The following is a 24,635-nucleotide window of genomic DNA, read 5'->3' on the forward strand; positions in this document are numbered from 1 at the left end:
TGGGATTTACACATCCCCCAGGATTTGGGGACACGCAGATCCCAATGGGAATGGTTTCGGACGGGGCTGTTTCTGGGATTTACACATCCCCCAGGATTTGGGGACACGCAGATCCCAATGGGAATGGTTTCGGACGGGGCTGTTTCTGGGATTTACACATCCCCCAGGATTTGGGGACACGCAGATCCCAATGGGAATGGTTTCGGATGGGGCTGTCTGTGGGATTTGTGTGTCCCCTCTGGATTTGGGGACACGCAGATCCCAATGGGAATGGTTTCGGACGGGGCTGTTTGTGGGATTTACACATCCCCCAGGATTTGGGGACACGCAGATCCCAATGGGAATGGTTTCGGATGGGGCTGTCTGTGGGATTTGTGTGTCCCCTCTGGATTTGGGAACACGCAGATCCCAATGGGAATGGTTTCGGACGGGGCTGTTTGTGGGATTTACACATCTCCCTGGATTTGGGAACACGCAGATCCCAATGGGAATGGTTTCGGACGGGGCTGTTTCTGGGATTTACACATCCCCCAGGATTTGGGGACACGCAGATCCCAATGGGAATGGTTTTGGACAGGGCTGTTTTTGGGATTTACACATCCCCCTGGATTTGGGAACACGCCGAGCTGCTCCCTGGGAAATCTCCGGGACCAACCACAGGGCTCCAGCCCCGGCAGCGGGTGGCGGTGACGCCGAGGGGACAACGCGGCCACAACCCCTCCCCTCCACCCACCGGCGGGGCAGGAAAGTACCGGCAAAGCCAACGGAATGAACGGAAGCTCCAAGGAACCCGCGGGGACGGGGCCGGTCGGGGCGGGCGGAGCCCTGAATATCAGGGAGCCCCGCCCGCCCTAGACGTGCGTCTGCATGCGCTGCTGGAAGCGCTGCCCGTAGTCCGAGTGCTGCGACGTGTACGAGAACCGCGCGGCGCCGCCGCCGAACTTGCCCACGGCCTCGTAGGGCTCGTAGGCGCCGCCGAAGCCCAGCCGGTACGGCGGGAACGCCGCCGCGGGGCCGGGGAACCCGACGCCGACGCCCGCGTAGTTCTCGTAGGACAGCTGGCTGCTCGTGTCCCCCGCCGGCACCGCCGGGCCCGGGGGCGCCGCCGCCGCCTCGGCCGGGAACTCGGGGCCGCCGCGCGGGTACGAGCTGAGCTGGGCGTAGCCGCTGGAGTGCGAGAGGCGCGAGGGCGGCCGCGGCTCGAAGCGCGGCCCGCCGGGGCCGGGCGCGCGGTAATCGCCGTAGAGCACCGAGCGCGAGGCCGGGCGCTCCTCGTGGGCGCGCACGTTGTAGTAGCCGTTGGTGGGGTCCTGGAAGGGGGAAAATGGGGGAAATCGGTGGGATTTGGGATCTGCCCCATCTTTTCCCACCCCGCAATCCCAGCGGGACCGGACCTTGAGCTCGTACTCCTCGCGGGTGTCGATGGTGTCGCAGCGCAGGTCCTGCTTCAAGTCCACGTCGTCCTTGAACGACTGGAAAAGCCACGGGAATAATCGTGGAATTGTGGGATTGTGGGATTATGGGATTGTGGAATTATGGAATTGTGGGATTAGGGAATTGTGGAATTGTGGAAGGGGATGGGTGGGAGGAACCCTGAAACCCATCCTGTGGTGGGAAGGGGTGAGTCCCGATTGCCCAGGTGGACCTGAGGAGGAGCTGGGCGCTTCCAGGGACGGGGAGTCCATGGGGTCATGGAATCCATGGGATCAGGGATGGGAATCCATGGAATTGATGGAATCAGGGGCGGGGAATCCATGGGATCAGGGATGGGGAGTCCATGGGATCAGGGATGGGAATCCATGGAATTGATGGAATCAGGGGCGGGGAATCCATGGAATCAGGGATGGGGAATCCATGGGATCGTGGAATCCATGGGATCATGGATGGATCCAGGACTGATCCCTAAAATCCCATTAAACCAGCCCAGGGAACGCTGGAATTCTTTGGGATGGAAGGACTTTAAAGATGATCAAAACCTTGGGACCTTCCACCATCCCAGGTGTCTCCAGCCTGGCCTTGGGCTGGGGACACTCCCAGGGCTGGGGACAACCTCTGCCAGCCCTCCCGGCCATCCCAGGTGCCCGTCCCTGTCCCCACGGCGTCCCCGTGTCCCCCCTCACCGAGTAGATGGCCTTCATGACGCGCGTGGCCGTGGACACGCTGGCCGTGTCCTCCTCCCGGTCCGCGTGCAGCGTCAGCGGCTCCCGGTTCACCGTCTCCACCTTGATGTCCAGCTTGCGCAGCGTGACGTCCTTGCGGCCTGCCGGGCGACCACAGAGTGACCACGGGGTGACCACGGAGTGACCGCGGGGTGACCACGGGGCGGCCACTGAGTGACCCCCCCCAAAGAGATCCCCATAAAGACACCCAGAGTGACCACTGAGTGACCACTGAGTCACCATGAATTGATCTCCATAGACACCCCCACGGATACACCCAGAGTGACCACAGAGTGACCGTGGGGTGACACCGAGGGTGACCAAGGGGTGACCCCTGAGTGACCCCGAGCGACCCCGGAGTGACCCCACTCACTTCCTTTGCGGCGCCGGTAGAGGAAGCAGGCCAGGGCCAGCAGGCAGCTGATGAGGAGGATGCTGGCGCCGATGGTGGCCCCGGCGATGATGCCCACGGGCAGCACCTCTGTGGGGACACCAGGGGACAGTTGGGGACAGCAGGGGACAAGGACAGTGCCACAGCCACGGCTCCCATCCCAAAATCCCAATAACTCAGCTCGGGGTCCCGTGTCACCTTTCTCCTCGAGCTGGATGATGGCTGTGCCAGGCCCATCTCAATGCCACCCAGATCTGTCCCCAGGTCCCTGCCATTGTCACCTTTCTCCTCGAGCTGGATGATGGCCGTGCTGGGCCCATCTCAATGCCACCCAGATCTGTCCCCAGGTCCCTGCCATTGTCACCTTTCTCCTCAAGCTGGATGATGGCCGTGCCGGGCCCATCTCAATGCCACCCAGATCTGTCCCCAGGTCCCTGCCATTGTCACCTTTCTCCTCGAGCTGGATGATGGCCGTGCCGGGCCCATCTCAATGCCACCCAAAGGTGTCCCCAGGTCCCTGCCATTGTCACCTTTCTCCTCGAGCTGGATGATGGCTGTGCCAGGCCCATCTCAATGCCACCCAGATCTGTCCCCAGGTCCCTGCCATTGTCACCTTTCTCCTTGAGCTGGATGATGGCCATGGCGGGCCCGAAGCTGTTCCAACCCAACCCAAGGCCACCCAAAGCTGTCCCCAGACTGTCCCCCAGTGTCACCTTTCTCCTCGAGCTGGATGATGGCCGTGCCGGGCCCATCTCAATGCCACCCAAAGGTGTCCCCAGGTCCCTGCCATTGTCACCTTTCTCCTCGAGCTGGATGATGGCCGTGCCGGGCCCGAAGCTGACCCAGCCCATCTCAATGCCACCCAAAGCTGTCCCCAGGTCCCTGCCATTGTCACCTTTCTCCTCGAGCTGGATGACGGCCGTGCCGGGCCCATCTCAATGCCACCCAAAGCTGTCCCCAGGTCCCTGCCATTGTCACCTTTCTCCTCGAGCTGGATGATGGCCGTGCCAGGCCCATCTCAATGCCACCCAAAGGTGTCCCCAGGTCCCTGCCATTGTCACCTTTCTCCTCGAGCTGGATGATGGCTGTGCCAGGCCCATCTCAATGCCACCCAAAGCTGTCCCCAATCTCACTGCCATTGTCACCTTTCTCCTCGAGCTGGATGATGGCCGTGCCAGGCCCATCTCAATGCCACCCAGATCTGTCCCCAGGTCCCTGCCATTGTCACCTTTCTCCTCGAGCTGGATGACGGCCGTGCCGGGCCCATCTCAATGCCACCCAAAGGTGTCCCCAGGTCCCTGCCATTGTCACCTTTCTCCTCGAGCTGGATGATGGCCGTGCCGGGCCCGAAGCTGTTCCAGGCCGTGCAGTTGTAGCGCGTCTGGAAGTCGGCGTCCACGACGTTGTTGATGGTCAGCGTGGACAGCACCCCGCTGCCCGTGTTGCTCCTCTCCACCGTGTAGCGCTCCAGCGTCCCCGCTTCCAGAATGTTCTCCTGCCACGCCCACGCCTGCGGCACAAGGGATTCTGTGCTTTGTGGTTTTTCTGTTTTGTGCTGGGGTTTGTCAATTCTCCTGGTATTAATCTGGTTATCGTTATTTAATTCTGTATTATTTTATTATTTATATATTATTAGCTTTATATTATTATTTACATATTATTAGTTTTACATTATTATTCATATAATATTCGTTTTCAGTTTATTTATATTTATATGTATATATAATTATATATTTATACTATTATTTATACTAATAATATATTTACAATTATATAAATATATTATATATATTTATATATAAATAAAAATATATATATTTATATTTATATATAAATATATATAAATATATGTTTATATATATTTATTTTTATATATTATAAATGTATATACATTTAATATATACATATTATTATTCTGTTTATATCTATTTACATATATTTTTATTATAAGCATATATTAATATATATTACTTGCAATATTTTCATTGTGAAATAATCTATTTTATATTTATAAATTGTTTTATAAATATAGATATTTATTAATATTATTTTATGTTTTACACTTATTTATGATATAAAAATGCGTTTATCTATATTTATTTATATTTGTTTGTTATAAAATTAAAATTTTACATTTTATATTTATTTATTTTATATTGAATTTGTTTGATATTTATAAATTACATTTAATTATAAATGCATATTCACACATGTTAATTGCAATGTATCTTTGTAAAATAATTTGGTTTATATATAAATATGTTTATAAATGTCTTAAATATTTGTTTACATATTTATTTTATGTTATTTTATACTTACAGGTTCTACTTAGAATATAACTATAACCCTAGGACATAATAATAAATATATAATAATATACATTTATTAATATTAATTTTATATATAGGTATAAAATTAATATATTAATATATAATTTTATATGTTATATTAATATATGCTAATACACATGAAAATATAAATATATATCAATATATTAATTCTGATGAATATTTAACAATGGTATTTAATATTAAATTATTAAATAATAATATTATTATATAAGTATATAAATTGATAGATAAATATATAGAAATATATATCTTTTAATGGATATAAATAGATATGAATCGATTTAAAGATATAATATATATTCAGTCTAATGTATATTTAAAGGAAATTTAATGACATCAAATTATTAGATAATAACATAAAATAATGAATTAATAAATGTATTACCAATAAATAAATAAATAAATAACTAAATAAATAAAATACTAAAATTGACTGACATGCACTGATGTTTTGCAATGGAATAATTTCAATTTCGGCACTCACGATGCGGTCGGGCGGCGGCGTGCTGCCGATGAAGCACTCGACCTTGCCGCGGTCGCCGCGCACGGCGAACTGCACGGGCTCGCTGGAGATGATCGGGGGGCCTGTGGGGAAATGGGGAGTTTGGGGAAAATTGGGAATCTGGGGTGTTCTAGGAGGAAAAATGGGGATTTTTGGGGTGTTCTAGGGGGAAAAATGGGGATATTTGGGGTGTTCCACAGGGGGAAATTGGGAATTTGGGGAAAACTGGGAATCTGGGGTGTTCCAGGGGGAAAAATGGGGATGTTTGGGGTGTTCAAGAGCGGAAAAATGGGGATATTTGGGGTGGTCTGGGTGGGGAAAATGAGGATATTTGGGGTGTTCCACAGGGGGAAATTGGGAATTTGGGGTGTTCCAGGAAGGAAATGGGAGTTTGGGGTGATCTGGGGGGGGAAATTGGGAATTTGGGGTGTTCCGAGGGGGAAATTTGGATATTTGGGGTGTTCCGAGGGGGAAATTTGGATATTTGGGGTGTTCCACAGGGGGAATGGGGATTTGGGATGGTCTGAGAGGGAAATTGGGAATTGGGGTGTTCTGGGGGGATCCAGGCATTGGAAATTCCCGGAGCTGTGTCCAGGCCAGGCCGGGAATGAGGGATTTGGGATAAAATTCCGTGATTTAGCTGGAATTGGGGGAACTCGGGATCAGGGGTTTAAGTGTGATAAAATTCCGTGTTTTAGCTGGAATTGTGGAAACCCCCCACAGGAAATTCCAGCTTGAAATTCCTGCAATTCCTGACCCCCATTCCCATCTCCCCGGGTGCGAAAAATCTCTTTTCAGGATTTATTCCCTTCCCAGCATCCCCCCTTTGCATTTACCCTTAATTTTTTGGTTCCAAACCCAACAAAAAAACCCCAAATCCCGTTTTCCCCCATCACAGCCACCCCAGCCAAATTTAAAATGCAAAATTTAAAACTCCCTCCGCTTCACCCCACCAAACCCACCCGAAACCAGAGAATTTTTGGGACGCCCGGATCCGCCCCAATTCCCATGGAACCCAGGAGGTTTTTTTGGGGGGTTTTTGGGGTTTTTGGGGTTTTTTTGGGGTGGCTGACCGTTGACGAAGAGGGTGACCTCCCTCTCGCCCACGCCGATGCGCGGCACGATGGCCTTGCAGACGTACTGGCCGGCGTCCGCCTGCGTCACCGACTTGAGGTACAGCTGGTTGCTGTTGCTCAGCACCTGCGGGGACACGTGGGGACACTTGGGGACACTTGGGGACATCCCTGACTTGAGGTACAGCTGGTTGCTGTTGCTCAGCACCTGCGGGGACATGTGGGGACACTTGGGGACACTTGGGGACACGTGGGGACACTTGGGGACATTTGGGGACACTTGGGGACATGTGGGGACACTTGGGGACATCCCTCACTTGAGGCACAGCTGGTTGCTGTTGCTCAGCACCTGCAGGGATTTTTTTGGAGGATTTTTTGGGGGGATTAGTTTTGGGGATTTTTTTGGGGGGAATTTTTTTGGGGAGATTTTTTGGGGGAATGTTTTTGGTTTGTTTTTTTTTTGAGATTTTTTGGGGATTTTTTTTTTTTAATTTTTCCTGGGATTGTTTTTGGGATTTTTTTGGAAGTTTTTTTTTTTTAGGATTTTGTTTTGAGACAAAATCTAGGATTTTGTTTTGAGGTTTTTTTTTGGGGGGGGATTGTTTTTTGGGATTTTTCTGGGGGATTTTTTTAGGGAATTTTTCTGGGGATTTTTCTAGGATTTTTGGGGGATTTTTTCTGGGATTTTTCTGGGGGGTTTTTGACACACACGGAGCCCCCCCGAGCCCGAGGGCACGGAGAACATTCCGGAAGCCCCGGGAACGCGCTCCTACCATGTTGGATTCCTTCTTGGTCCAGGTGAGGGTCAGCGGGGGGTTCCCCGACCACACGCAGGTCAGGGTGACGTCGGAGCCGATGTCGGTCACCGTGGGCTTGGGGTCCACCACGATCCGGGGGGCGACTGGGGGGAACGGGGAAAACGGGAGGGGGAGCGTGGGGAGGGGCTCTGCGGTTGATTTGGGGCCGTTTTGGAGCAGTTTTGGGGCCGTTGTGGAGCAGTTTTGGGGCCATTTTGGAGCCATTTTGTGGCGGTTTTGGGGCTGTTTTGGGGCCATTTTGGGGTGGTTTTGGGACCATTTTGTGGTGGATTTGGGACCGTTTAGATGTTTTGAGGCAGTTTTGGGGTGGTTTTGGGGCCATTTTGGGGTTTTGGGGCTGTTTTGGTCCAGTTTTGGGGCCGTTTTGGGGCAGTTTTGGGGCCGTTTTGGGGCTGTTTTGGGGTCATTTTGGGGCCATTTTGAGGCCGCTTTGGGGTCATTTTGGGGCGGTTCTGTGGCCGTTCTGGGGTCACTCACAGTGCACGTCCACCAGGGTGCTGACGTTGGTGCTGCCGATGTCGTTGTGCACCTCGCAGCTGACGGGCTCCGTGAAGAAGGTGTAATCCACCTGCGTGTCGTACCTGTTCTCCTTGGCCTCCTCGATGATCACCCCGCCCTTGGCCCACCTGGGGACAGCGGGGACACCGTGGCACCCTGATCCCAAATCCCGGTCCCCATAGGAAATCCTAATTCCCAATCCCCATCCTAAATCCTAATTCCCATCCCAAATCCCAATCCCCGCCCTAAATCCTAATTCCTATCCCAAATCCCAATCCCCGCCCTAAATCCTAATTCCCATCCTAATTCCCAATCCCCATCCCAAATCCTAATTCCCATCCTAATTCCCTGTCCTCATCCCAATTCCCAATCCTGATCCTAAATCCCAATCCCCACCCTAAATCCTAATTTCCAATCCCCATCCTAAATCCTTATCCCCATTTTAAATCGTAATTCCAAGTCCTAAATCCCAATCCCCATCCCAATTCCCAATCCCCATCCTAAATCCCAATCCCAAAGGTTTCCAAAGGGTTTTGGGGAGGGGGCACAGAGCTGTGGTGGGGACATTCGGGGACACTTTGGGACCCCAATCTCCATCCTAAATCCCAATCCCCATCCTAATTCCTAATCCTGATGCTAAATCCCAATCCCCAACCTAAATCCCAATCCCCATCCCAATTCCCAATCCTGATCCTAAATCCCAATCCCCATCCCAATTCCCTATCCCCATCCCACATCCCAATCACCATTTCCAAGGGGTTTTGGGGAGGGGGCACAGAGCCAGGGTGGGGACGTTTGACCCCAATCCCAATCCCAATCCCAATTTCCATTCCCAGAGGGTTTTGGGCAGGGGAGGGGACACGGATCCAGGCTGGGGACGTTGGGTGCCCCCAAATGACCCCCCAGCCCAATCCCAGAGGGTTTTGGGGCTCACCTGTACCCCTTGATCTCGGGGTTGGCCGTGGCCATGCAGGTGAACACGACCCTCTCGCCCTCCTGCACCGTCTGCGGCTGGATGGACAGCGTCACCGTCGGGGGGTCTGCGGGGACAGCGACGGCTCAGGGGGGGACACCGGGGGTCCCCAAAGCTCTGGGGCGGCCACCCCTTCCCTCAGCAGCCACCGCGGGTCGGCGTTGGCCGCCGAGTCCCGGCCCTGCCTCCCCCTCCTCTTCATTCCGTCCTTCCTCCTCCTCCTCCTCCTCGTCCCCCCAGCAAATCCCACCCACAGACGCCGCTCCCACCTGCGACACCCCAAAAATCCCACAAAAATGCCTCCAAATCCCCCAAAAATACCCCCAAATCCCCATCCACGTCCCCATCCCTCCCACCCCTGGTGTCCCCAGTGTCCCCAGTGTCCCTGTCCCTGTCTTTGCCCCGTCCCCATGTCCCCAGTGTTCCGGATGTCCCCTGTCCCCATGTCCCTGTCCCTGTGTCCCCTGTCCTTGTCCCCAGTGTCCCCATGTCCCCAGTGTCACCCACAGTGCACGTTGAGGTACATGGAGCTCTCCCTGTCCCTGTCCCTGTCCCTGTCCCCAGTGTCCCCATGTCCCCAGTGTCCCCAGTGTCACCCACGGTGCACGTTGAGGCGCACGGAGCTCTCCCTGTCCCTGTCCCCAGTGTCCCCAGTGTCCCCATGTCCCCAGTGTCACCCACGGTGCACGTTGAGGCGCACGGAGCTCTCCCTGTCCCTGTCCCTGTCCCTGTCCCTGTCCCCATGTCCCCATGTCCCCAGTGTCACCCACGGTGCACGTTGAGGCGCACGGAGCTCTCCCTGTCCCTGTCCCTGTCCCTGTCCCTGTCCCCAGTGTCCCCATGTCCCCAGTGTCACCCACGGTGCACGTTGAGGCGCACGGAGCTCTCCCTGTCCCTGTCCCCAGTGTCCCCAGTGTCCCCATGTCCCCATGTCCCCAGTGTCACCCACGGTGCACGCTGAGGCGCACGGAGCTCTCCCTGTCCCTGTCCCTATCCCTGTCCCCAGTGTCCCCCCAGTGTCACCCACGGTGCACGTTGAGGCGCACGGAGCTCTCCCTGTCCCTATCCCTGTCCCCAGTGTCCCCATGTCCCCAGTGTCACCCACGGTGCACGTTGAGGCGCACGGAGCTCTCCTTGCCCGCGGGCACGGCCTCGTTGGAGCTGCGGCAGGAGAAGACGCGGCCGATGTCCAGCTCCGAGGGCGTGATGGGCAGCAGGCTCGTGGTGCTCTCGCGCTTCCCGTCGGCCAGGAGCTCCTGGGGGGACACGGGGACAGGGACATGGGGACAGGGGGACATGGGGACATGGGGACAGCTCCTGGGGGGACAGGGGGACGGGGGACATGGGGACAGGGGGACATGGGGACAGCTCCTGGGGGGACACGGGGACATGGGGACATGGGGACATGGGGACAGCTCCTGGGGGGACACGGGGATGGGGGACAGCTCCAGTAGGGCTGGGAACTTGGGGACATAGGGAGATGGGGACAGCTCCTGAGCAGACATGGGGACATGGGGACACAGGGACAGCTCCAGCAGGGCCAAGGACCAGGAGGGGACATCCACCACGCTGTAGTGTCCCCATACCGTGCTGGTGACAGCCCCATCGCGGAACCAGGCGAGGATAGTGGCAATGGGACAGGGGGCACAGATGGGACAGGGGGCACAGAGGGCACACGGGGGCACACAGGGGACAGTTCTGGTGACACTGGTGACAGTTTGGTGACATCCATACCGTGCTGGTGACAGCGCCGTCCTGCTCCAGCCCGTCGCGGAACCAGGCCAGCGTGGCCGCGGGTTTGGCGCTCCGCGCCCGGCACGTCAGGTTGTAGGGGGTCCCCGCCCTGAGCAGGATCTCGGGGGCGCCGTCGATCGTGGGGTCCTCGGGGGGGACTGCGGGGGCACAGAGGGGACAGCGGGTCAGGGGGGACGCCCTGGGACAGCGGGGATGGGGACACGGGGGATGGGGCGGGGACACGGATGTGGGGAGGGGACACAGCGGACTGCGTGGGGCACAGGGAATGGGGAGGGGACATGAGAGGTCCTGGGGGACGCAGGGTTGGGACATGGGGGACACTGGGGACCGCGTGCGACACTGGGGACCGCGTGGGACACTGGGGACCGTGTGGGGCACAGGGAATGGTGAGGGGACACAGGGAATGGGGAGAGGACACTGGGGACGGTTGGGACATTGGGGGCTGCGTGGGGCACAGGGAATGGGGAGGGGACACTGGGGACGGTGTGTGACACTGGGGACCCTGGGGACCGCGTGCGACAGACACTGGGGACGGTGTGTGACATTGGGGACACTGGGGACACTGGGGACGGCGCGTGGCGCTCACTGAGCACGGTGAGCCGTGCGCGGCGCGAGCGCAGCGCGGCCTCGGTGGCCTGGCACTCGTAGACGGCGTCATCGGAGAGCTCGGCGTCGCGGATCTCCAGGTTGTACTGGCCCGAGTCGGCCGTGCCCACGATGCGGTACCGGGGCCAGGCTGGGGACAGGGGACAGGGCAGGGTCACCTGGGGACGGCCACATCCCACAGGGACACCGCGATGACACAGGGACACCCCAATCCCTGCCCACCCAGTGCCACCCCCAGTGCCACCCCAGGGCACCTTTAAGACCTTGCCCCATGCCCAATGCCAGCCCTCCTGACCCAGTGCCACCCCTCCTGACCCGGTGTCACCCCCGGTGTCCCCCCTGTCCCCAGGGCACCCTTCAGTCCCTGCCCCACCCCCAGTGCCACCCCCAGTGCCACCCCCGGTGTCCCCCTTGTCCCCAGGGCACCCTTCAGTCCCTGCCCCACCCCCAGTGCCACCCCCAGTGCCACCCCCGGTGTCCCCCTTGTCCCCAGGGCACCCTTCAGTCCCTGCCCCATGCCCAGGGCCACCCGTCCCCGGCCAGGGCCACCCCCAGTGCCACCCCCGGTGTCCCCCCTGTCCCCGGGCACCTTTCAGTCCCTGCCCCATGCCCAGGGCCACCCCCAGTGCCACCCCCGGTGTCCCCCCTGTCCCCGGGCACCTTTCAGTCCCTGCCCCACCCCCAGTGCCACCCCCGGTGTCCCCCCTGTCCCCGGGCACCTTTCAGTCCCTGCCCCATGCCCAGGGCCAGCCCGTCCTTGGTCCATTGCACGATGCCGGAGTAGTTGAGCACCACGCAGGACAGGACGATTCTCTGCCCGGCCACCACCGTCTGGTCCTCGGGCTCCTCCACGAAGCGCGTCTGCACCGCTGCGGCCACGGCGCCACGGTCAGCGCCGGGCACGGCGGCCACGGTGCCACGGTCACCGGACACGGCACCACGGTCATGGCGCAGCGCCCGGCACCGCGGCACTGGGTGTGCCGCCATCCCGCAATATCCCGAGATCCCCCTGAGACCCCCCTGAGATCCCCCAAGATCCCCCCAGGATCCCCCTGAGATCCCCCCAGGATCCCCCTGGGATCCCCTGAGATCCCCTGGAGGTCCCCTGGAGATCCCCCTGAGATTTCCTCCAAGATCACCTCAGGATTCTCCTGGGATCCCCCCTGAGATCCCCCCGAGATCCCCCAGGAGATCCCCTGAAATCCCCTGAGATCCCCCCGAGATCCCCCCAGGATCCTTCTGGGATCCCCCCGGAGCTCCCCACGACTCCCGGAGCTCCCGGGGACCCCCAAACGCCCCCAGCCCGGGCCCCGCCGATCCCGATCCCGCTCCTGTTCCCGTTCCCGTTCCCGATCCCGTTCCCGATCCCGATCCCGATCCCGATCCCGCTCCTGTTCCCGTTCCCGATCCCGATCCCGATCCCGTTCCTGTTCCCGTTGTTCCCGGCTGTTCGGGATCGATCCCGGGGTCACGCGGCCCGCGGGAATCGAGCGGGATGTGACGGGGACAGAAACGGGGACAGGGACAGAAACGGGGACGGGGACGGGGACGGGGACAGGGACAGGGACGCGGCCGTGCCCTGGAGCGCGGAAGGGGCAGCGCGACCCCCCCGCCTCTCCCGGCTGCAATCGCGGGGGTTTTATCCTGGAATGTGGCACGGAACGGCACGGAACGGAACGGCACGGCGCTGAATAGCACAGAACGGCACAGTACAGGGTCCCGGTCCCGCTCCTCTCCTTCTGAACCCCCAAAATCCACGGGCTCCTGCTTTTCATCCCGAAAATAAAACACCCCCGGCGGCTCCAAACATCCCCAAAAATCCACACAAAAAATCACCAAAAATCCCCCAAAAAATCCGTGTTTGGGGGTGATCTGCTCCCGGGATCCCCGGGATGGGGAATCCAGGGAACTCCGGGATAAAAAAAAAAACCCAAATCCATGGGATCGGGAATCCGGGGATCCACCGGATCCCCCGGTGCCAGCCCCGGTGGCAGCCCCGGTGGCAGCCCCGGTGCCAGCCCCGCCCCGGGGCCGCGGGGGTTTTGGGGGAAGATGAAGGAAAATCGGGATCGGGAGATCAAAGAGGGGAAGGTGCCGGGAGAGGGAGGAGGAGGAGGAGGAAGAAAATCAGAGCGGGGAAAGGGGGAAGGCAGCGGCGGGGGAGACCCGGAGCCTCGGGCACCGGGGGGGACCGGGATGGAACCGGGATGGCACCGGGATTTTGGGGGAGATTGAGAGGAAAACGGGCACTGGGGTGGCACCGGGATTATTGAGAGATTGAGGGGAAAACGGGCACCGGGATGGCACCAGCCCAGCCGGGAATGGTTCGGGATTTTCTGCCACCATCCCGGTGTCCCCACACATTGTCCCCAACCCCGAAACGCCAGCGCCGGGTCCCCGCAGTGCCGGCGCCACCTCCCAGCGCCACCTCCTTGGTGCCACCTCCCCCTTGTGTCACCTCCCGGTGCCACCTCCCCGCAGTGCCAGCCGCGGTGCCAGACGTGTCACCGCCAGCGGGGCTCGGTGGCGATTGTCACAGCCGGAGCCACCTCGTGTCACCTTCCCCTGGCAGGGACCGGAATTGGGGCGGGGAGGTGGCGCTGCCACCCCTGCGGCGTGGCCGGGTGGTGGCACGGGGGTGGCACGGGGGTGGCACGGCCTGGTTCGCTCCGCGGGGCCTTTGTCGCTCTGGCGGCCGGGGTGACACCGCGCCGAGGTGACAGCGGTGACAGCCGCGGGCACGGGCACGAGGTGGCGCCTCCCTCGCTCGCTGCCGTGTCCCCTCCGTGTCCCCTCCGTGTCGCCGCGGCGCCGTCCGTGCCAGCGGGCCAGCCCTCGTCCCCGTGTCCCCTTTGCCGCTGTGCCCCACTCGTGTCCCTGACTGTCACCGTGTCCCCTTTGCCGCTGTGCCCCACTCGTGTCCCTGACTGTCACCGTGTCCCCTTTGCCGCTGTAACGTCCCCCCCCTCCGTGTCGCTGTGCTCCCCCCCTTTGTCACCACGGTCCCCACGGCAATGTCCCTCTGTCCCCACGGCAATGTCCCTCTGTCCCCAAACCCTGCTGTCCCCACAGCAATGTCCCCACAGCAATGTCCCCAAACCCGGCTGTCCCCACAGCAATGTCCCCAAACCCGGCTGTCCCCCTTTTTTTCCTTATTCTTCCCATTTTTTCCCCATTTTTCCTTTCCCCCCCTCCCCATTTTTCCCATTTTCATCCCTTTCCCCCCCGCACTTTTCCCCCTTTTTTCCCCATTTCCCCCCCATTCTCCCCCCTTTTCCCCTTTTCCCCCATTTTCCCGATTTTCCCCCTTTTTCCACTATTTCCCCCCCTTTTATCCAATTTTCCCCCCTTTCCCCCCTTTTTTCCTCCATTTCTCCCCCTTTCCCCCCCTTTATTCCTCATTTTCCCCCATTTCCCCCCCTTTTATCCCCTATTTCCCCCCATTTTTCCCAATTTCCCCCCCTTTTATCCCCAATTTTCCCCCTTTTTTCCCAATTTTCCCCCTTCTTTCCCCCCCTCTTTATTTAATCTCTCCCTCCCTTCCCCTCCCTTCTCCTCCCGGCTTTTAAATTTGAAGCCTTTCCCCTCTTCCCGAGCTGCTCGCTGCTATTTTTATGTGAAACACAAAAAAAAAGGAAAAAAAAAAAAAAATAAATAAAAACAACCCAAACCCAAAACAGGCGAGGAGGAGGGAGGAGAGTTCCAAAAAAAAAAAGAAATAATAAAAAAATAAATAAATTAAATAACTAAAAGCCAAACCCAAACCCAAAACAGGCGAGGAGGAGGGAGGAGAGTTCTAAAAAAAATGAAATAATAAATAAAAAATAAATAACTAAAAACCAAACCCAAAACGGGCGAGGAGGAGGGAGGAGAGTTCTAAAAAAAAAAAAATTTAAACAATAATAAAATTAAATAATTAAATAAATAAAAACAGCAAACCCAAAACAGGCGAGGGGGAGGAGGGAGGAGAGTTCTATAAAAATGAGATAATTATAAAATAAAAAAATCTCTTGCCCGGGTTGGGATTTTTCTTCCTTTCCGCGGGGAAGAAAAGAGGATTTGGGGTTTTTGGGGCGGAACGGAGAGGCCGGGGCAGGGCCCGGGGCCGCTGCTGTCCCCGCTGTCCCCGCTGTCCCCGCTGTCCCCTCTGTCACCGCTGTCCCCATTGTCCCCATTGTCCCCTCTGTCCCCATTGTCCCCTCTGTCCCCTCTGTCCCCTCTGTCCCCATTGTCCCCATTGTCCCCTCTGTCCCCATTGTCCCCTCTGTCCCCTCTGTCCCCACTGTCACCGCTGTCCCCAGGGCTGGGGGTGGCACCGTGGGTGGTGACAGTGAGGGGACCCATGGGACCCATGGGATTTATGGGATCCATGGGATTTATGGGGCCCATGGGACCCACAGGATCCATGGGATTTATGGGATTTATGGGGATCCATGGGATTTATGGGATTTATGGGATGGGATCGAATTTATGGGATCCATGACATTTATGGGACCCATGGGACCCACGGGACCCATGGGATCCATGGGATTTATGGGATCCATGTGATCCATGGGATCCATGGGATTTATGGGATGGGATGAGATTTGTGGGACCCACAGGACCCATGGGATCCATGGGATTTATGGGATGGGATGAGATTTATGGGATCCATGAGATTTACGGGACCCATGGGACCCACAGGATCCATGGGACGGGATTTACGGGATCCATGGGATTTATGGGATTAATGGGACGGGATTTATGGGATCCATGGGATTTATGGGATTAATGGGACGGGATTTATGGGACCCATGGGATGGGATGGGAGGGGATTTGTGGGACCCATAAAATGGGATTTATGTGATTTGTGGGATGGGATGGGGTGGGATTTATGGGGGATCCATGGGATGGGATTTATGGGATTTATGGGATCCATGGGTTGGGATTTATGGGATTTATGGGGGATCCATGGGATGGGATTTATGCGATTTATGGGATCCATGGGTTGGGATTTATGGGATTTATGGGATCCATGGGATGGGATTGATTACGGGGTTTATGGGACCCATGGGATGGGGAGGGCTCCCGACCTGGAGGCCCCGGCAGCGCCGGGAATGTGGGGTCTCATCCCAATGGGATTTGGGATTTGGGATCACATCCTGCCGGGAATGTGGGGTCTCATCCCAATGGGATTTGGGATTTGGGATCACATCCTGCCGGGAATGTGGGGTCTCATCCCAATGGGATTTGGGATTTGGGATCACATCCTGCCGGGAATGTGGGGTCTCATCCCAATGGGATTTGGGATTTGGGATCACATCCTGCCGGGAATGTGGGGTCTCATCCCAATGGGATTTGGGATTTGGGATCACATCCTGCCGGGAATGTGGGGTCTCATCCCAATGGGATTTGGGATTTGGGATCACATCCTGCCGGGAATGTGGGGTCTCATCCCAATGGGATTTGGGATTTGGGATCACATCCTGCCGGGAATGTGGGGTCTCATCCCAATGGGATTTGGGATTTGGGATCACATCCTGCCGGGAATGTGGGGTCTCATCCCAATGGGATTTGGGATTTGGGATCACATCCTGCCGGGAATGTGGGGTCTCATCCCAATGGGATTTGGGATTTGGGATCACATCCTGACAGGGACCGATCCCGTTCCGATGGGGATTTGGGATCCCATTTTACTGGGGATTGATCCCATTTTCCCCGGGATTCCAGCCCCGTTGTTCCCGGGATCCCAGCCCTGATTTCCCGGGATCCCAGCCCCGTTGTTCCTGGGATTCCAGCCCTGATTTCCCGGGATTCCAGTCCCGATTTCCCGGGAATCCCAGCCCCGTTGTTCCCGGGATCCCAGCCCCGTTTTCCCGGGATTCCAGCCCCGTTTCCAGCCCAGCGCCGCTCCCGGCCGAGCCGAGCCGGGCCTGGCCCTGCCCCGTCCCCGTTCCCCCCCCCCCCCGCTCCCGGAGCTATTTTGGGATCGGGAATTTGGGACTCGCGGCTCCGGGATCGGGAATTTGGGATTCTCGAATCGGGAATTTGGGGCTCTGGGTCGGGAATTTGGGGCTCTGGGATCGGGAATTTGGGACTCTGGGTCGGGAATTTGGGGCTCTGGATCGGGAATTTGGGACGGTCCCCCCGTGTCCCCAGGGGTGACCCCGAAATTTCCCCCGGGTTTGGGATCCCGAGCCCCGGGTTTGGGGTCCCGGCGCTGTCCGGGATTTCGGGATGCCCGGAGAACTTTCCCCGCTCCCCTCCCCCCTTGCCAAAGATCCCAGCCCGGGACAATCCCGGGACAACCCCGGGACAATCCCGGGACAACCCCGGGACAATCTCCGCCCGCGGCTCTGGGAAAGCGGGAGCGGCTCCTGGAGGGGGAATTGTGGGGTCCCGGGGCAGCTGTGGGGTCACGGCTGGGGGGAGATTTGGGGTTATGGGGCAGCTGTGGGGCCTGTGGGGTCACAGGGGGCTGTGGGGTTATGGGGCAGCTGTGGGGTCTGTGGGGTCTGTGGGGTCCTGGGGGAGTTGTGGGGTCTCTGGGGTTATGGGGCAGCTGTGGGGCCTGTGGGGTCAGTGGGGTCACGGGCAGCTCTGGGGTCCCCCCGTGCCATTGTCCCCCCCCCCGGTGTCCCCCCCGTGCCATTGTCCCCCCCCCGGTGTCCCCCCCGTGCCATTGTCCCCCCCGGTGTCCCCCCCGTGCCATTGTCCCCCCCCCGGTGTCCCCCCCGTGCCATTGTCCCCCCCGGTGTCCCCCCCGTGCCATTGTCCCCCCCCCCGGTGTCCCCCCCGTGCCATTGTCCCCCCCGGTGTCCCCCCCGTGCCATTGTCCCCCCCCCCGGTGTCCCCCCCGTGCCATTGTCCCCCCCATCCCGGTGTCCCCCCCCCGGTGTCCCCGGCCCCGCCCCGGCCCCAATCCCGCTCTAATCCCGCAGTAATTAAACCCGGCCCTCGTTAATTCCCCGTTAATTGCGGGCCCGGCCCAGCCCCCGCACGGCGATGGCCCCGAGGGAGAGAGAGCTGGCACTGCCACTGTCCCTGTCCCTGTCCCCTGGCACTGCCACTGTCACTGTCACTGTCCCCTGGCACTGCCACTGTCACTGTCCTGGCACTGCCACTGTCACTGTCCCCTGGCACTGCCACTGTCACTGTCCCTGTCCCCTGGCACTGCCACTGTCACTGTCCTGGCACTGCCACTGTCACTGTCCCCTGGCACTGCCACTGTCACTGTCCCTGTCCCCTGGCACTGCCACTGTCACTGTCCTGGCACTGCCACTGTCACTGTCCCCTGGCACTGCCACTGTCACTGTCCCTGTCCCCTGGCACTGCCACTGTCACTGTCCTGGCACTGCCACTGTCACTGTCCTGGCACTGCCACTGTCACTGTCACTGTCCCCTGGCACTGCCACTGTCACCGTGTCACCGTCACTGTCCTTGCCATGCCACCGAGAGCTGGCACTGCCACTGTCACTGTCCCCTGGCACTGCCACTGTCACTGTCCCTGTCCCCTGGCACTGCCACTGCCACTGTCACTGTTCCCTGGCACTGCCACTGCCACTGTCCTGGCACTGCCACTGTCACCGTCACTGTCCTGGCACTGCCACTGTCACTGTCCTGGCACTGCCACTGTCACTGTCCCTGTCCCCTGGCACTGCCACTGTCACCGTGTTCCTGTCCCCTGGCACTGCCACTGTCACTGTCCCCTGGCACTGCCACTGTCACTGTCCCTGTCCCCTGGCACTGCCACTGTCACCGTCCCTGTCCTGGCACTGCCACTGTCACCGTGTCCCTGCCATGCCACCGAGAGCTGGCACTGCCACTGTGCCACCGTCACTGTCCCCTGGCACTGCCACTGTCACCGTGTCACTGTCACTGTCCTTGCCATGCCACCGAGAGCTGGCACTGCCACCGTCACCGTGTCCCTGCCATGCCACCGAGAGCTGGCACTGCCACTGTCACCGTGTCCCTGTCCCTGTCCTGGCACTGCCACCGTCACCGTGTCCCTGTCACTGTGTCCCATCCCTGTCCCCACGGTGCCACCGAGAGCTGGCACTGCCACTGCCACTGTCCCCTGGCATTGCCACTGTCACCGTCCCTGTCCCCTGGCACTGCCACCGAGAGCTGGCACTGCCACCGTCCCTGTCCCTGTCCTGGCATTGCCACTGTCACTGTCCCCGTCCCTGCGGTGCCACCGGCCTGGCCGAGAGCTGGCACTGCCACTGTCCCCTGTGCCCATCCCTGTCCCTGTCCCTGTCCCCATCCCCGGGCTGTCCCCGTGCTGGTGGCACCGGGGTCAGGGGTTGGTGACACTGGGCTGTCCCCAGGGTGGTGGCACCGGGGGCAGGGATGGCGCCCCATGGGCACGGCAATCCTGGGACATTGAACTGCCAGGGGGAAACTGAGGCACGGGTGGGGAAACTGAGGCACTGAGGGGGAACTGAGGCACAGATGGGTTAATCCATGGGGAAACTGAGGCACGGGTGGGTTATTCCATGGGGAAACTGAGGCACGGGCGGGTTATTCCATGGGGAAACTGAGGCACGGGTGGGGAAACTGAGGCACGGGGGGGTTATTCCATGGGGAAACTGAGGCACGGGTGGGGAAACTGAGGCACGGGTGGGTTATTCCATGGGAAACTGAGGCACGGGCGGGTTATTCCATAGGGAAACTGAGGCACGGGCGGGTTATTCCATGGGGAAACTGAGGCACGGGTGGGTTAATCCATGGGGAAACTGAGGCACGGGCGGGTTATTCCATAGGGAAACTGAGGCACGGGTGGGTTATTCCATGGGGAAACTGAGGCACGGGGGGTTATTCCATGGGGAAACTGAGGCACGGGTGGGTTATTCCATGGGGAAACTGAGGCACGGGCTGTCCCCCGCTCCCCAGGGCCGGGACGGGGGCGCCTCTCCGGGGCCGTTCATTCCATTAATTAGCGATGTCTCATTAAGACATCTGCTAACGAGGCCGCAGCTCCGGGCGGGGGGGTGGGGGAAGCTTCCAGCGCTTTTTTCCCATTTTTTCCCATTTTTTAACATTTATTCCCGTTTTTAGCATTTATTCCCCATTTTTAACATTTATTCCCCGTTTTTAGCATTTATTCCCATTTTTAACATTTATTCCCCATTTTTTCCCATTTCTCCCCCCATTTTTTAACATTTTCTCCCCATTTTTTTTTCAATTTTCCCCATTTTTTCCCCATTTTTTCCCATTTCCCCCCATTGTTAACATTTCGCCCCCATTTCCCTCTCGTTAAATTCACGATTTTTATTCCTTTTTTCCCCCGAATTTTCCCCAAAAAAATCCTCCCCCTCTTCAGCGCCAGAGCAAACAACAAAAGCCCTAATTAGGCATTAATTAGACATTGTTCCCGCGCTAATTAACGAGCGCCGCGCCGATCGGGGCCGGGGGCAGAATCGGGGGGGATTTTTGGGGGGGCCAGAGCCGCTTTTGGGGGGGCTCTGATTTGGGGAGGGGTCCCCTGGGGCTGTGGGGGCTCAGTTTGGGGGTTCAGGGTGATTTTTGGGGGGTCAGAGCCGTTTTTGGGGGTCAGAGCCGTTTTTGGGGGTTTGACCCACCCGGGTCACCCCAGAAGTGAAATTTGGGAAGTTTGGGATTTTTCTGGGGGTTTTTTTTGGGAATATTTGGGATTTTCTTGGGGACAGTCGGAGTTTTTTTTTGGGGGGGGGGAGATTTGGGGTTTTTTTTGGGGGTGATTCTGGATTTTTTATGGGCGGGGATTTGGGATTTTTTTTAGGGTGGAATTCGGGATTTTTTAGGGGGAATTATGGACTTTTTTGGGGTGAGTGCCTGGATTTTTTTTGGATGAGATTCTGGATTTTTGGGGGTGGAAATTCTGTATTTTTGGGAGAGATTCGGGGTTTTTTTTAGGGTGGAATTCAGGATTTTTTAGGGGGAATTATGGACTTCTTTGGGGAGGAAATTCGGGATTTTTTGAGGGTATAATTCAGGATTTTTTTGGGGTGAGAATTCTGGATTTTTGGGGTGATAATTCAGGATTTTTTGGCGGTGGGAATTCTGGATTTTTGGGGGAGATTTGGGGGTTATTTTAGGGTGGAATTCAGGATTTTTTAGGAGGACTTTATGGACTTTTCTGGGGAGGAAATTCGGATTTTTGACGGTATAATTCAGGAGTTTTTGGGGTGGTAATTCTGGATTTTTAGGCAAGATTCAGGTTTTTTTAGAGTGGAATTCGGGATTTTTTAGGGGGAATTATGGACATTTTTGGGATGAGCTTCTGCATTTTTTGGGAGGAAATTCGGGATATTTTTAGGGTGTAATTCAGGATTTTTTTGGGGTGAGAATTCTGGATTTTTGGGGGTGAGAATTCAGGATTTTTTGGGGGTGGGAATTCTGGATTTTTGGGGGGAGATTCGGGTTATTTTAGAGTGGAATTCGGGATTTTTTAGGGGGAATTATGGACTTTTTTGGGGAGGAAATTCGGGATTTTTTTTAGGGTGTAATTCAGGATTTTTTTGGGTATAACTCAGGATTTTTTGGGGGTGGTAATTCTGGATTTTTAGGGGAGATTCTGCATTATTTTAGGGTGAATTCAGGGGTTTTTTGGGGCGTCCCGGCCCTCCGGCTCCCGCTCCCCCCCGTTCGCGGCCGGGCCGCCGATGATCGCACTCTCCTGGAATTTGAGGAATTTCCTGCCGAGGCTCCCTCTGGAAAGGCGAGGAAAGGCAAAAACGCCGAGATTTTAACCCTCTGCTCCCGGCCCGCCGCGCTTTTGGGGGATAATTCCCGGTTTCTGGATAATTCCCGATTTTTGGGGTCATTTCTGATTTTCCCCTGCACGGGAATCGCTGCTTTCCGCGAAAAATCCGAATTTCCGTGCCTCAGTTTCCCTCCCTGCCCCCGAGGGTTCCATCCCTGCCCTAAATCCCCTAAAAACCCCAAAACTGCCCCAAAAATCCCCCAAAATCAGCCCGTCCCAAACTCCCTTTTCCCCAGCTTGATTCCATCAAATCCGCCCGGAATTTTCTCTTTTTAAAAATAAAATTTCACCAAAACGGGGAAAGGAGGAGGAAAAAGGGGCCCCAAGAGCGGCCCCAGCTCCGGGATGGTCCCAATTCCAGCCCCAAGGAGGGGAAAACGGGGGAAAAATGGGAATTTTGGGGAAAATCCACCTGAAAAGGGGGAAAAAAAAGTGGATTTTGGGGAAAATCCCACTGGGGAAGGGGGGAAGTTCGGATTTTGGGGAAAGTTCATGTGAAGAAAGGAGGAAAATGTGGATTTTTGGAAAATCCATGTGAGAAAGGGGGAAAAATGTGGATTTTGGGGAAAATCTACATAAAAAAAAAAGGGGGAAATGTGGATTTTGGGAAAATCTACCGAGGAAAGGAAGGTAAATGTGGATTTTGGGAAAATCCACGTGGGGAAGGGAGGGAAAAAGTGAAAATTGGAAAAGTTCACCTAGGGAAGGAGGGGAAATGTGGCTTTTGGGGAAAAATGTGGATTTTGTGGAAAAATGTGAATTTTAGGGGAAAAAATGTGGATTTTGGGGGGGGGGGATGTGAATTTGGGGGGGTAAACGTGGATTTTGGTAAAACCCCACGTGGCTAAAGGGGGAAAATGTGAATTTTGGGGGGGAAAAAAAGGTGAATTTTGGGGTGTGAAATCCCCCTGGGCACGGCTCCCACGGGACACCCCGAGGCTTTGGGGTGGTCCCGGAGCCTTCATCCCGCTCCTCCTCTTCCTCCTCCCCGATTCCAGTTTAATTAAAAAAAAAAAAAAAAAAAAAAGAAAAAAAAGAATAAAAAAATGAATTTCCCCCCGTTGCCACGGCAACGGCCGCAGCCGCTCTCGCCTTGGAAATAAAATAAAAGTTGTTTTTTCCTTCCCCCTCCTCCTCCTCCTCCTTTTCCTCCTTCCCTTCCCATCCCCATCCCGAGCCCCCCCCGGATTTTGATTCCATTTGGATCATAATCCGCCCGTTGCCATGGCAACGCCGCCAGCCCGCTCTGGCCCGGCCCTTGCAGAAAAGGCTCCTTCCCCTTTTCCCCTTTTCCTCTTTTCCCTTTTCCCTTTTCCCCCTTTCCCCTTTTCCTCTTTTCCCCTTTCCCCCTTTTCCCTTTCCCCCTTTTCCCTTTTCCCCTTTTCCCTTTTCCCCTTTTCCCCTTTTCCTCTTTTCCCCTTTCCCCCTTTTCCCTTTTCCCCTTTTCCCTTTTCCCCTTTTCCCCTTTTCCCTTTTCCCCTTTTCCTCTTTTCCCCCTTTTCCCCTTTCCCCCTTTTCCCCTTTTCCCCTTTTCCCCTTTTCCCCTTTTCCCTTTTCCCCCTTTTCCCCTTTCCCCTTTTCCCTTTTCCCCCTTTTCCCCTTTTCCCCTTTTCCCCCTTTTCCCCTTTTCCCCTTTTCCCCTTTTCCCCTTTTCCCCCTTTTCCCTTTTCCCCTTTTCCCCTTTTCCCCTTTTCCCCTTTTCCCCTTTTTCCCCTTTTTTCTTCCCTTTCCCCCATTTCCCTCCCCGGTTTTCCCCCCATTTTCCCTCTTTTCCCCCCCTTTTTCTTCCATTTTTAGGTTTTTTCCCATTTCCCTCCTTTTTTCCCCCATTTTTTCCCGCTCCCTCCTCCCATCCGGAGGTCCCTGGATGCTCCTCCGGATGCATCCCGGAGATCCCAAATTCCTGATCCCAAATCCCAAATCCCTGAATCCAAAACTAAAATCCCAAATCCCTGATCCCAAATCCCGAGCCCTAAATCTCAGATCAAAATCCAAAATCCAAAATCCCAAAAGATCCCAAATCTCAAAATCCAAAATCCCAGATCTCAAATCCCAATCCCCGATCCCCAAATCCCAAACCTCAAATCCCTGATCTCAAACGCCACGTCCCAAACCCTAAATCCCAAACCCTAAATCTCAGATCCAAAACCCAGAATCCCAAATCCCTGATCTCAGATCTGAAACCCCAAATCCCAAAATCCCTGACCCCAAAATTCCAGATCCTAAATCTCAGATCCTCAACCCCAAATCTGAAATCTAAAATCCAAATGCAAAATCCCTGATTCCAGATCCCAAATCCAAATCTTTGATCCCAAATCTCAAACCCCAAATCCCTGATCGCAAACCACAAATCGCAGATCCAAAATCCCAAATCCCCAAATCTCAAACCTCAAAATCCCAAACCCCCGATCCCAAACCCCGGATCTTAAATCCAAAATCCTTGACCCCAATCCCCAAATCCCAAATCCCAAATCTCAGATCCCAGATCCCAAAATATCCCAAACCCCAAATCCCAAATCCCAAAACCCCAAACCCCAAACCCCGACCCCTTTTCCCGCTGCTCCCCCTGGATCTGCCCCGGTTCCGTGGGGTCTCTGTGGGGTTTTGGGGGGATTTTGGGGGTTCTGTCCCCATAGGAGAGAATTTTGGGGGATTTTTGGGGGGTTTCTGTCCCCCCCTGTCCCGCATCCGGGTTTATGCAAATGAGCCGCGTGCCCCGGAGAGCGCAATTAGCGCCGAGAGGAGCCGGAGCGATTAATTAAGAGATAATGAAGGGAAGACGA

The 24,635-nt window shown here is 56.1% G+C and overlaps 1 protein-coding gene across 1 annotated transcript; it reads right to left on the reverse strand.

Annotated features, from left to right (window-relative positions):
- Positions 1 to 755: 755 nt before the first annotated feature.
- Positions 756 to 11,739, reverse strand: KIRREL1 (kirre like nephrin family adhesion molecule 1). Its single transcript, XM_054295452.1, has 14 exons — positions 11,716 to 11,739; positions 11,107 to 11,256; positions 10,500 to 10,657; positions 9,871 to 10,021; positions 8,727 to 8,832; positions 7,772 to 7,920; positions 7,250 to 7,377; positions 6,477 to 6,603; positions 5,386 to 5,486; positions 3,862 to 4,060; positions 2,533 to 2,640; positions 2,121 to 2,260; positions 1,395 to 1,472; positions 756 to 1,310 (listed from the first exon to the last, which is right to left on the reverse strand). Exons 1-14 carry the CDS (start codon positions 11,732 to 11,734, stop codon positions 852 to 854), a joined length of 2,073 nt encoding a protein of 690 aa, XP_054151427.1. The 5' UTR covers positions 11,735 to 11,739; the 3' UTR covers positions 756 to 851.
- Positions 11,740 to 24,635: the final 12,896 nt, after the last annotated feature.

Source organism: Melozone crissalis, unplaced genomic scaffold, assembly GCF_028551555.1.
Source record: "Melozone crissalis strain CALT ecotype California unplaced genomic scaffold, PUWL_Pcris_2 ptg000739l_1, whole genome shotgun sequence".
NCBI classification, from domain to species: Eukaryota; Metazoa; Chordata; class Aves; order Passeriformes; family Passerellidae; genus Melozone; species Melozone crissalis.

Bases quoted from the DNA above. Each gene is read 5' to 3' on its own strand.
- KIRREL1 (XM_054295452.1), bottom strand. The intron at 8,833-9,870 runs GTGGGTGACACT...CTGTCCCCGCAG, and splicing joins CGTGCGCCTCAACGTGCACC to ACCCCCCGACGGTGACGCTG. The intron at 1,473-2,120 runs GTGAGGGGGGAC...TGGCTTTTCCAG, and splicing joins TCATGAAGGCCATCTACTCG to TCGTTCAAGGACGACGTGGA.